This window comes from Hemiscyllium ocellatum, chromosome 37 (genome assembly GCF_020745735.1).
Source record: "Hemiscyllium ocellatum isolate sHemOce1 chromosome 37, sHemOce1.pat.X.cur, whole genome shotgun sequence".
Lineage (NCBI taxonomy): Eukaryota > Metazoa > Chordata > Chondrichthyes > Orectolobiformes > Hemiscylliidae > Hemiscyllium > Hemiscyllium ocellatum.
In genome coordinates this window covers 8134026-8147016 of record NC_083437.1, presented here as the reverse complement: position 1 = coordinate 8147016, position 12991 = coordinate 8134026, and the positions used below count along the sequence as shown (strand labels likewise).

Below are 12991 nucleotides of genomic sequence, written 5' to 3'. Positions count from 1 at the left end.
CTTGTTAGGCTGAATAGCCTGTTTCCACACTGTAGGGATTCTATGATTCTAAGCAGGGTTTGAAGATGTATTGTCCAGGTAGCTGGGAGTCAGTGGATGTTAGTGGCCAGTCTATCCACAGAAATGGAAACACAGATGGTGAGAAAGGAAAGGGAGGAGTCAGAGATAGACCAGGTGAAAGTGAGGGCAGAGTGGAAATAAGAAGCAAAATTGATGAATTTTTCCAATTCCAGATGAGAGCGGGATATCATCGATATTGATTAGACTTACAGTGTGGAAACAGGCCCTTCGGCCCAACAAGTCCACACCGACCCGCCGAAGCGAAACCCACCCATACCCCTACATTACCCCTTACCTAACACTACGGGCAATTTAGCATGGCCAATTCACCTGACCCGCACATCTTTGGACTGTGGGAGGAAACCGGAGCACCCGGAGGAAACCCACGCAGACACGGGGAGAATGTGCAAACTCCACACAGTCAGTCGCCTGAGTCAGGAATTGAACCCGGGTCTTCAGGCGCTGTGAGGCAGCAGTGCTAACCACTGTGCCACCGTGCCGCCCACAATATATCGGGGAAAGAGTTTTGAGTGGGGAACAGGACAGGAACAAGGAGTATTCCATGTACCCCGTGAAGAGACAGGCAATAACTGGGGCCCATGCGAGTACCCGCGGCCACCACTCTGACCTGGACAAAATGAGAGGAGTTAAAAAAGAAGTTGTTGAGGGTGAGTTGTACTCGGCCAAGCGGAGGAGGGCGGTGGTGGGTGGGGACGGTTCAAGCCTTTGTTCCAGGGAAAAGCGGAGAGTCCTGAGACCGTCCTGGTGGCAGATAGATGTCCATGGATAGGAGGTGGTGGCTGGATCTCACAGACAATTCTCTTGATGTCAATTTTCTTAAATGAGTAACTTCCAGTTGCTGACCCTTCTGTAAATGGGATCCATTCCACCACCTCCTTTTTGTGTAGAGATGGGATCTGAGCATTGATGGCTGGGCTAGTACACATTGTTCATCTCTAACTGGTTTGAGGTGGTGGTGAGCTGTCTTTTTTAACTGCTGCAGTCCCAGATTATTAAGGTGAAAGAGTTCCAGGATTTTGACTCAGTGAACGAGCAGTGACATAGTTCATATACGCAAACAAAACTCGGATTTCAAACACTTCTATCAGACCTTCCGCACCGCGTTTGCTCTAAAAACAATAGGCCTATTTTACTTAATCCCTGCACATTCCTTTCATGACAGTTACACCCACACACATCTCCCACATCAGCAGCAAGGAGGGCCCAGCCTTGTGAAAGGTGAGAGCTGCTACACTCGCTGTCCCTGCGCCCCAGGCTATGTTCCAGGAAGTGACACGTAGTTGTAGAGTTGTTTGGTTACTTCATGAGTATTCATACATTCCTCTCTCAGAAACTTTCACAAGGCATCAACCCTGAACAAAAAAAACCTTGAAGAGATCATCATAGTTAATATTCACCTTTAGAAAGGAAGAGACCGCCGGATGTCCGAAAGCCAATGAAGTAACTTGGAGGTCCCATCAAAATGCACAGCAGGATCCCACGTTCAGCACTATGATACCGACTAGATAATCTGTTTTGTTTTCTGGGTTTGTTTGGAGGCTGGGTCAGGTACCTTCTTCAAAATAACAGCACAGCCTGTTTGAAGTCCACCTGAGAGGTCAGATGGGACTCAGCTTAACGTCCCAGCTGAAAGACAGCACCAGGAGCAATGCAGTGCTGCACTGGAAAGCCAGCATTGGTTTTTGGTGTTCGATCCTGGAGTGGGACTCAAGCACATGAGTTTCTAACTCAAAGGCCAGAGACTGCAACCTACTGAGCTGGGCTGACATGGCACGTATGCAAGGTGCTACATAAATGCAAGCCTTTCCTTAAAAAGGCATGTTCCGCGATAGTTTTTTTTATTACTTTATAAAAACTCAAGTCACTTCCAGGGATGCAGCTTTGTCAACATCTGAGATAGGATGAGGATAGGTAGATGAAGGGAGAGAGATTGAAAGGGATTTGGGGACAGTAATTCCGCACTGTACAGCTAGGTTCTGGATCAGTGGTGCTGGAAGAGCACAGCAGTTCAGGCAGCATCCAACGAGCAGCGAAATCAACGTTTCGGGCAAAAGCCCTTCATCAGGAATTTGATGAAGGGCTCATGCCCGAAACGTCGATTTCGCTGCTTGTTGGATGCTGCCTGAACTGCTGTGCTCTTCCAACACCACTGATCCAGAATCTGGTTTCCAGCATCTGCAGTCATTGTTTTTACCACTGTACAGCTAGAGTCAACTCGCCAACCAATCAGCACCTGGTTCTCGGGCATAAATTGCTGTTCCCTTTGAAATGTGAATTCTTGGGATGTATCCTGAAAATCTTCAACATGACGTGCCCGTTTTCAGTAACATTTCCGAGTGACTCTCTGTATCTGAGATGCTGTTCCTCTGCTCCCTCACTGAGCCCTGTGATGGGAATGGGGAAGCAGCCCTTTGCTTGTCTCCTGAGTAATCCCTCTCAGAGTGAACCACAACAGACTGCTGCACAGTTTTATTCTGCTGTCATGAACAATGTATCACCAAGTATTGCCAGTAGCTCAAAAGTTTCAGTTTTTTTAATTGCCTTATCAGTCGCTGAAAGTAATAATCACTGAATTTATAGGTTTGAGTTTGATAATTTGCTCACACTGCTTATCATCATGGAATTCTGACATTGTAGAAGCAGGCCATTCAGTCTATCAAGTCCACACTGACCCTCTGAGCAGCATCCCAACCAGACCTACTCCCTCTCCCTGTATTCCCGTGGCTGATCCACCTGAACATATCCTACATATACCTGAACACCATCGACAATTTAGCATGGGCAATTCATCTAACCTGCATACCTTTTGGATTGTGGGAGGAAACTGGAGCACCTGGAGGAAATCCACGCAAACACAGGGAGAATGTGCAAACTCCACACGGTCACCTGAGGCTGGAATTGAACCCAGGTCCCTGGTGCTGTGAGGCTAATCACTGAGCCATTATACTGCTCCACTCAATACGAGTGAGAGTTCATTCAATCCATTAGGTACATATTTTCTAATCAACTTGTTCAGTGATATACCATCTGGGATTGAACCCAGTTCTCCTGGCTCAGCGATTGGGACACAATCACTGCATCACAAGAGCCCAGACACCATGAGGTAATGCACACTGTAGAACATGACCCTGTTTCACCAGTAGCAGGTTCAATCCTGACTCATTACCACAGTGGACTGATTCACCATTTTACACTAGTGGGAGATGAACTCAAATCCAGGAAGAAAGTAGACTTCTCACTAAGCTTCCTGAACCAGCAACACCAGCAACCGATTGAAAACATCCCTACGAAAATTACCAGCACTTCTCCTTAACCCTTTCTCACTTCCATTTGGCCAAGTTCCAGGACTCCAGGAGAAGCCAATCAGCACCACCATTATCCCCCAACACAGAGTCAGAACAGCAAGCAGGAGACCATTCAGCCCATCAAATTCCTGCTAGCCCCCTGGACAGCAATCCAACAAGGACCTTATCCCTGCTCTATCCCTGTACTTCAATTTCCTTCATGTGCTTCTAACTTATGGTTGATCTATATTTTAAGTCCATTTAGCTCTTGGTTCTAGAACCCTTAACCACGGGTACTTAACTGAAATAAACTCCACCTCCAGTGTGAAATGTTCTGGTGGCCATTTTAGATTCCCGTCACACACAAGCTAATAAATGTATCAAGTGTTATCTATTGGGAAAGTGCACTTTTCATACAAATCTGAGGTTTGAGGTTGGATTTAATCTTCTCTCTTTACTCACTCAGCCTTGTAAAATGAAAGTTTATTGTTTGGGGAAAGGTTCTATCTATGTTTTATTTAGAACATAGAACATAGAAAAATACAGCGCAGTACAGGCCCTTTGGCCCTCGATGTTGCGCCAATGCAAGCCCACCTAACTTACACTAGCCCACTGTCCTCCATATGTCTATCCAATGCCCGTTTAAATGCCCATAAAGAGGGCGAGTCCACCACTGCTACTGGCAGGGCATTCCATGAACTCACGACTCGCTGAGTAAAGATTTGAAGCCAGAGTTCCATATACACAGGTAAGAGGATAGTTCCGCAAGGAGCTGTCCTTCCAATTGGAGGAGCAGGCTCATGGAGAGTCTATCAGCAGCAAATGCAGGTGAGAATGAGGCTCTGATTGGAGGAGCTGGGGTGGCCCGAGGCCTGCAGAAGAGAACGGCCCAAGGCCTGAAGCCTGGGGAGCCCAGCGCAGTACGAGGCTTGGGACCTATCAATGAGGCCAGGCCTGAGGATAGGAGTGTCACAGGGAGACACTGGGGAGGAGTCGCTGGTTATGAGAGCCACAACACAGGGAGTAAACAGTGAGAATCAGGTAGAGAGAAAGGATCATAGAATCCCTACAGTGTGCAACAAGTCCAACAAGTCCACACAACCTTCCGAAGAGTAACCTACCCAGACTCATTCCCCTACCCTATTACCCTACATTTACCCCGACTAATGCACCTATCCTACACATCCCTGAACACTAGGGCAACTTAACATGGCCAATCCCCCTAACCTGCATGTGTTTGGACTGTGGGAGGAAACTGGAGCACCTGGAGGAAACCCACGCAGACATGGGGAGAATGTGCAAACTCCACACAGTCACCTGAAGTGGAAATCGAACCAGAGTCCCTGGTGCTGTGAGGCAGCAGTGCTATTCACTGAGCCCCTGTGCCACCTGGTTGTGCTGTAACTGTGAGCGGGGATTGACAGTTAAGCCATTGGATCATTCCTGCTAATTTTTCTTTGATTTCACTTTTGAAAAAGAAATATAGAACATAGAACTTTCCAGCACAGTACAGGCCCTTTGACTCTCGATGTTGCATCGACCTGTAAAACCAATCTGAAGCCTATCTATCTTACACGATTCCATTTTCATCCATATTTTTATCCAAAGACCATTTAAATGCCCTTAAAGTTGGTGAGTCTACTACTGTTGCAGGCAGTGCATTCCATGTCCCTACTACTCTCCGAGTAAAGAAACTACCTCTGACATCTGCCCTCTATCTATCACCCTCAATTTAAAGTTATGTCCCCTCATGCTAGCCATCACCACCTGAGGAAAACGTCTCTTCACAGTCCACCTTACCTAACCCTCTGATTGTCTTATATGTCTCAATTATGTCACTTCTCAACCTTCTTCTCTCGAACAAAAACAGCCTCAAATCCCTTAGCCTTTCCAATAAGACCTCCTCTCATAAGACTTTCCCTCCATACCATGCAACATCCTCGTAAATCTCCTCTAGTAAAGCACCGTTTCCAAAGCTTCCACATCCTTCCTGTAATGCAGTGACTAGAACAGTATGCGACACTCCAAGTGCAGCCGCACCAGATTCCTGATGAAGGGCTTATGCCCGAAACGTCGAATTTCCTGCTCCTTGGATGCTGCCTGACCTGCTGCACTTTTCCAGCAACACATTTTCAGCTCTGATCTCCAGCATCTGCAGACCTCACTTTCTCCCAGCCGCACCAGAGTTTTGTACAGCTGCAGCATGACATTGTGCTCCGAAACTCAATCCCTCTGCTAATAGAAGCTAACACACTGTATGCCTTCTTAACAACCCTATCGACTTGGGTGGCAACTTTCAGGGATCTATGTACATGGACAGAGATACCTCTCTGCACATCTACACTACCAAGAATCTTACCATTAACCCAGTACTCTGCATTCTTCCAAAGTGAATCACCTCGCATTTTTCCACATTAAACTCCATTTGCCACCTCTGAGCCCAGGTCTGCAGCTTATCTATATCCCTCTGTGACCTGTAACATCTTTCAGCACTATCCACAACTCTACCATCCTTAGTGTCACCCGCAAATGTACTAACCCATCCTTCTACTCTCTCATCTTGGTCATTTATAAAAATGACAAACAGCAATGGCTCCAAAACAGATCCTTACAGTGCACCACTAATAACTGAACTCGAGGATGAACGTTTCCCATAAACCACCACCCTCTGAGTCCAATACGCTAGCCAATTTCTGATCCAAACTGCAAAATCACCCTCAATCCCATGCCTCCGTATTTTGTCCAACAGTTTATCATGGGGCACCTTATCGAACGCCTTGCTGAAATCCATATACACTACATCAACCACTTTACCCTCAATATCTTTCACGGGGATGGGGGGTGGGGGGTGGGGGTGGGTGGGGAAGGTGGCAGTGGTGTAGCTTGGCTGCTTTGCTTTCAACACGAAGTGTTCGCAGTGGGGGAGCTGAGTTAGGGTTAGAGGAGACTCTGGGACAGCAAAACCCCATAGACTACTTCCTTGAAGTTAAAGGTGGGGGCAGATTAAGAACAGAGAGGGGAAAGAGAGGGGTGTTAGGGCAGGGGAGAAAGAGAGAGACAAAGGAGTGTCAGAGAGAATGAGAGAAAGGGCTCAGAGTACAGAAGAGAGAAAGGGGTGAGGGAGAGAGGAAAAACAGGCTGATCTCACCTCTGACTCCCACTTTCATGTGAATTGGACTGAGGCCAGTTCAGAGTGTACCTCACCAGGAAGTATTAGTGTAACTGAACTACAGCCTTCTGATGTGATCATGGGGCTGATTCTCTCTCTGCCTTCTTTACCAAAGAGCAAGAACAGGCTTTGTTAAAAAAAAACACCTTTGCCACTGACCATGTTTTAATAGTCATTCCTATTATTTACCTGTGTAAAATGATCAATTTATTTTGAAATTCTTTTGAAGAAGTTCACGTTTATTGCTGTGGCAGTCATACAGTCATACAGCACGCAAACAGACCCTTGTCAGTTCAACCAATCCATGCCAAACATAATCCCAAATTAAACTAGTCCCACTTGTCTGCTCCATATCTCTCCAAACCTTTCCTACTCATGTAAATATCCAAATGTCCTTAAACATTGTAATGGTAACCACATCCACCACTTCCTCAGGACATTGACTCTACACGAGAACCACCCTCTGTGTAGCAAACTTGCACTTCATGTAGTTTTTAAATCTCACCTTCAAAATGTGCCTCCAGGTTTTGAAATTCCCCATCCTAGGGAAAAGCCAACTACCATAAACTCTATTTATACCCCTCATTATTTTGTAAACTTCTATCCCAGTGGAAAGAAATCCCAGCCTATCCAACCTTTCTTTATAACTCAAACTTTCCGCACCTGGCAACATCCTGTTAAATATCTTCTGAACCCTCTTCAGCTTAATAATATCCTTCTTATAACCAGAACTGTACATAATATTCCAGAAGAGCCCTCACCAATGTCCTGTACAACCTCAACGTAATGTCCTGCCTCCTGTCTTATGTCTTTTTGAAATCTCTCTCCTCTCACCTTCTTCAAGTTTGCTCAAGGGCAGACTAGATTAGATTAGATTACTTACAGTGTGGAAACAGGCCCTTCGGCCCAACAAGTCCACACCGACCCGCTGAAGCGCAACCCACCCATACCCCTACAATTACCCCTTACCTAACACTACGGGCAATTTAGCATGGCCAATTCACCTGACCCGCACATCTTTGGACTGTGGGAGGAAACTGGAGCACCCAGAGGAAACCCACGCAGACACGGGGAGAACGTGCAAACTCCACACAGTCAGTCGCCTGAGGCGGGAATTGAACCCGGGTCTCTGGCGCTGTGAGGCAGCAGTGCTAACCACTGTGCCACCGTGCCGCCCACCAATGAGACACCTCCAATGAGGAAGAAAAACAGTGAAATGTAACCCACACGACGAAAAGGCTGTCTACCCTGATCGAGCTCAGTCAAACGCGAGGTCTGAGAGGCAGAATGGCCTCTTCTACTTCCTATCGCCTGTCTTGGCTGTGATCAGTTCACTCCAAGTTCAAGGACTTACGTTTGTATTTAAAGACGAGTGAGAGAATGATGGCGAACAACACCAGCAGCACCAGCAGGATGGCAGTCAGAACCAGGAGACATTTTTCAAGATTGGTCCGCTTGGTCCAGCAGACCCTTAGGTCTTTTGACTTCCTGAAAGTTATCTGGGGAGAAAAAGAAAGAAGGTATTGGTGGAATAATTCCGTTAAGTGCAACAAAACACATTTCAGTTTTTTCAAGTAAAGGTCACAACAAAGGGGCAGGGCAACGAATGCTGATCTTGTAACTGGTGCCCACATTCCAAGAATGGAAAGCCCTCAAGCACTGTCATCCAGTGGTTGCCGGGCGAGTGTAGGTCCAGCATGGGACCTGGCATCAGCGGCCTGTTGGTGAGGTGGGCCCTGAAAAACCGCGACTCTGGTGGGTCTGGTGAAGGTGGCAGAAGGATGGCAGTGCAGGTGTCATTGGTCAGCCTGCTCAGGGCTCATGGTGGAGATGCCAGAACAAAGATGGCTTCTCTTTCAGCTATATCTTTTTATGCTTAGTCTATTCACAATGGCACCAGATTGGGGCAACAATTGAAGCTTCTCACTGTATTTTACAGTGACGTTCATTGCAGAGTACAAGTGACAGTCAATCATCATTCATTGCTTCATTCAGTCAGTTCCTAACCACAAGCTGCATTAAACAGGGTTTCCTCGTACTCCTGCATTTGTGTTTCGCCTCAAGTAGATGCCCTTCAATTCTAGTCCCTTCTGCCAATGGCAACCATTTCTCCATCTCCACATGGAATAATTTTATTGAATCCTGAAAAACCCATGTATATCCTTTTGGCCAAGTCCCCTAGATGTAGAATCCCAAGAATGAACAGTCCCTTCAACACTGAAAAGTTTGAACAAGTTGTTCGTTAAACTTCGAAACTCCAGAAAATCCAACCTAAGGCTTCATGATTGCTTGTCATAGTTTTTCCTGCTACTCATTCATGGGAATGTGAGCATCATATGGTTGTACCCATCCCTCACTGTCCTGGGGAAGGTGGTGGTGAGCTGCCTTCCTGAACCACTGGTGTTCAATCAGGATAAATGGACCCACAATGCCCTTGGGGAGGGATTTCCAGCACTTTGACCCAGCGACACTGAAGGAACGGTGATATATTTGGTGCAGCATGGAGGAGATATTAGGAGTGATGGTCCTCCCATGTGCCTGCTGCTCTTCTTCCTCCAGTCAGTAAAGATCGAGGATTTGGAAAGTGCTTTAAAAATATCCAACCCACAGCAGTCCAAGACTCATTCTGCCAATTCTATGCTGCACTCCCATCAAAGGCACATGTACCATTATGAGCCGGGTGCCAACAATTGAATACAATTCTTCAGGTGAGGCCAAAACAAGAGCATCTCTTCGGGACCCCCCCACCCAAATCCAATCCATGCTATAATAGCGTCTGTCAGGCCATTGGAAAATTCCCGCCAAGGGAACTAGCTATCAAGTGTTATGTTATAAACCTTCACTGTTTCTCATGAATGAGGCTCTCTTCTGCCGAAGTCAGCTTGTGGACAGCCTTCCCCATTTGCCATTTATAATGTGGACTGCTACTAATAGGAATTGGCGATTGTCATTCATCCTAAGGCATCCTGCAGAATCCAACATGTACAGTACCAATGACCTGACCAACATTAGCCCTTACAAATCATTTGTAAAACACCATTTCACGCATTGAAGTTTTAGCTAGCTTGCTATGCACTGTTTGTTATTCTTTTAAAGTAACAGAGCACTTCAAAAAGTACATCATTAACATTGAAGCAGTTTCAGTGTCCTCTGGATGTGCAAGTAATATGTGAATGCAGGCTTTTTTTTAAAATAAGCTCTTCCTCAGATATAAACAAGTTGGTGCATTGATCCCAGTTCTGATATCAGTCTGCAGGAACCCTGTGTTACTACAACGCGTGGCACTGACAGCATTACACTGGCTTTTTTCAAGATAGGAATGTTCGATGAGAGCAGAAGGTAAGAAATTTCATAATATTACACTGCGTCTCTATCAAGTGAGATTTCAATCCAACATCTGATTTGTTTGACATTTAAGCTGATTGGATGATGGGCCAAATGGGGGCCTTGCGTTTCAAGTAAAATGCTTCCCTTCTTGGGATCTGAGGCCTACTTTCCTCCTATAAGATTAAAAAGCATACTTACGCCATCAGCCCATCGAGTCTGCTCCGCCATTCAATACAATCATTTCTAACCTAATAACCATCAACTTCACTTTGCTGCTCTTTTCCCCCAACCCTCAATTCCCTTCCTGATTAAAAGTCTGTCTATCTCAGCCTTGAATATGCTTAATGACCAGGCATGACAGCCCTCTGCAGTAAAGAATTTCATAGATTCACTACCCTCCAAGAGAAGAAATTCCTCCTTATCTCCATCTTAAATGGATGACCCCTCAGTCTGAGATGAACCTCGCTGGTCCTACTCCCTCCCACAAGGGGAAACACCTTTCCACAGCTGCCCCATCAAGGCGTTTATAAAACCTGAGGCGGGGTCCAGGAATACAAGGCTGTCAGGGAGACTCTGGCCTGGGGGTGGAGATGAGAGTCACACTTGGGAGAAAAGGCAATTCCAGTTGGATTGTCGGAAAGGGTGACAGGGGGGTGGGTATTCCTAGTTGAGTCGTGACCATGAGTCGGAAGGGTTGAGGGGGCGGGGGGAGGGGTAGTGCAGTTGCTGACAGGAGGCAGAAAATTACTCCCAATGTGTTCTCAAACTAGAGATCAATCCTGCATCTTGGGCTTGCCGGTCTTTAGAGAAGTTGTAAATGCCCTGAAGGTTGGATGGGTCTGTTGAACAATTGAGCTACTCATATGGATATTCATATGGACAAAAATGGCAACTGTGTAGGTGAGATGGGCTTCAAGTTGGCTTCACAGGTCAGCGCAACATCGAGGGGCGATGGGCCTGTACTGCGCTGGAATGTTCTATGTACTCAAATGGCCAGCCCTTTAAAACTTGAGGTGAACTGCTTGCCTGTGTCTGTTAGTTGAAAAACAAACTGTTCTGCTGGTTTAAATAGCTGTGGGCTTACATAATCCCAAATGTTACTATTACAGCAGTATCTGCAGGCTGTATCACTGGGCAAGGGGGGCGGGGGCGGCGGGTAGCAATGGGAATGTAAGTCCAGATTTTGATTGTCGGCACAAAGTGGTTATTGAAGAATGAGCTGTCTTTAACAAGGGGCTATGAATATAAATCGGTTTATTCTGACGAGGGTTTAAAGTTCTTGAAGAGATTTAAATCACATCTTGAATGTGTTATTTTAGTGAACTTCATAACAGATATTTAGAACTTCATTTCATCCCACCAGGTCCCTGAGATAGCCCACGGTAAATACTCAGTGAATTGGTGTCAGTGCTTAAAAGGGCAGGTGGAAATGGATTGGAGGTCATGAGTTGGCATCACGCTGGCACAGGGGCTGTAAGAGTCATTGGGATGACGAATCATGGATTGGCATGGAGGGAGCTCTATGAGTGGATGGAGGGCATGAATTGGCAAGGGTTGGCATAGGGAGTAGGACTGGAACATCCACTGTTTAATAAACCAAGGGAATGGAGTCAGGAGATTTGAACAACCTGCCTTAGAACATGACAGCCCCTTCCAATCTGCTTCTGGGAGCAGTGAGCCTGACTCCATTTTACACCCACCTCCTTAAACCAAGATCTGGGTCACCCCATAGCCTCCTAAACTCCAAGGAAAAAAGTCCCAGTCTATCCAGCCTCTCCTTACAACTCAAGCCTTCCAGTCTCATTAACATCCTTATCAATCTTTCTTACACCTTTTCCAATTTAATAACATCCTTCCTATAGCAAGATGACAAGAATTGTGTCCTTATCATGTTTCAGTTATAAGGAGAGGTTGGATAGGCAGGGCTTTTTTGTAACATCGAGGCTGAGAGGTGACCTGATAGAGGTTTATAAAATCACGAGGGGCATTGATAGGGTGAATAGCAAAGGTCTTTTCCCCAGGGTAGGGGAATCCAAAAATAGAGGGCATAGGTTTAATGTGAGAGAGGAAAGATTTTAAAAGGACCTGAGGGGCATCTTTTTCACACAGAGGGTGGTGCACGTATGGAACAAGCTATCAGAGAGAGTGGTAGAGGCTGGTACAATTACAACATTTAAAAGCTAAAAATCACAACACCTGGTTATAGTCCAACAGGTTTATTTGGAAGCACTAGCTTTCAGAGCACTGCTCCTTCATCAGATGGTTGTGACAAATAAACCTGTTGGACTATAATCAGGAGTTACGTGATTTTTAACTTTGTCCACCCTAGTCCAACACTGGCACTTCCACATCATAACATTTAGAAGACATTTGGACAAGTACATGGATAGGAAAGGTTTAGAGACCAAAGACAGGCAAATGGGACTAGTTCAGTTTAGCAAAACTGGCTGGCATGGATGAGTTGGGCTGAAGGACCTGTTTCACTGCTGCATGACTCTATGTATCACCTCAGGGGACAGCCAGGAAACTTCCGCTGGAAATGGGCAATCTGCTTGTGTGGGACTTGGTGTTGACATCTATGCACGGAGTAAACACAGAAAAGCATGAAGCGCCAATGTGATCAGAAATCCAGCTGGTGGGCCGAGCACAAAATACAAGACTACTGTGCCTGAATATTATCCAATCGATGCTGAACAAGAATCCAGGGTATGGGGGCTCAAATTTCCCAAAAGGCTGGGAGATGGCATTTCTGCCACATAGAGTTAAGGGCTTCCTCTTGTTTATTTTCCTGGTGGTGTACATCACAGAGTGAGCTGAAAGCCAGTAACCTCAGTGGAAACAGACTAAGGTTGGAAGGAATGAGGGGAAATAAAAACATTGTCTGGGAGTTTTAGGCCTGAGTAGACAAACAGTTAAGCTTAGTAATCATTCTATCACAAGCCATTACCATTTAGGGTCATTGCCCAGTACTGCACCCTTCAAATATTCCAAATATTGTAACGGGTCGTCAAAGAACAATAAAGGAACGTAATGAATTGAAGTCATTTGCAGGTCAGAAGTGAGTAATAGAACAATTGCTGACTGGAATTTTACAGAACGGGAGTTAACTGGAATATGCCACAGGATTAAG

General features: G+C 45.9%; 1 protein-coding gene across 4 annotated transcripts in view; it reads right to left on the bottom strand.

Annotated features, from left to right (window-relative positions):
- The window catches only part of LOC132833735 (endothelin-converting enzyme 1-like), a 317482-nt gene that overhangs the window by 121526 nt on the left and 182965 nt on the right, over positions 1-12991 (bottom strand). For all 4 annotated transcript variants that reach the window (XM_060852254.1, XM_060852255.1, XM_060852257.1 and 1 more), the window contains one exon: positions 7889-8033. In XM_060852254.1, coding sequence (XP_060708237.1) covers positions 7889-8033 — 145 coding nt within the window. The remainder of the gene's footprint in view (positions 1-7888; positions 8034-12991) is intronic.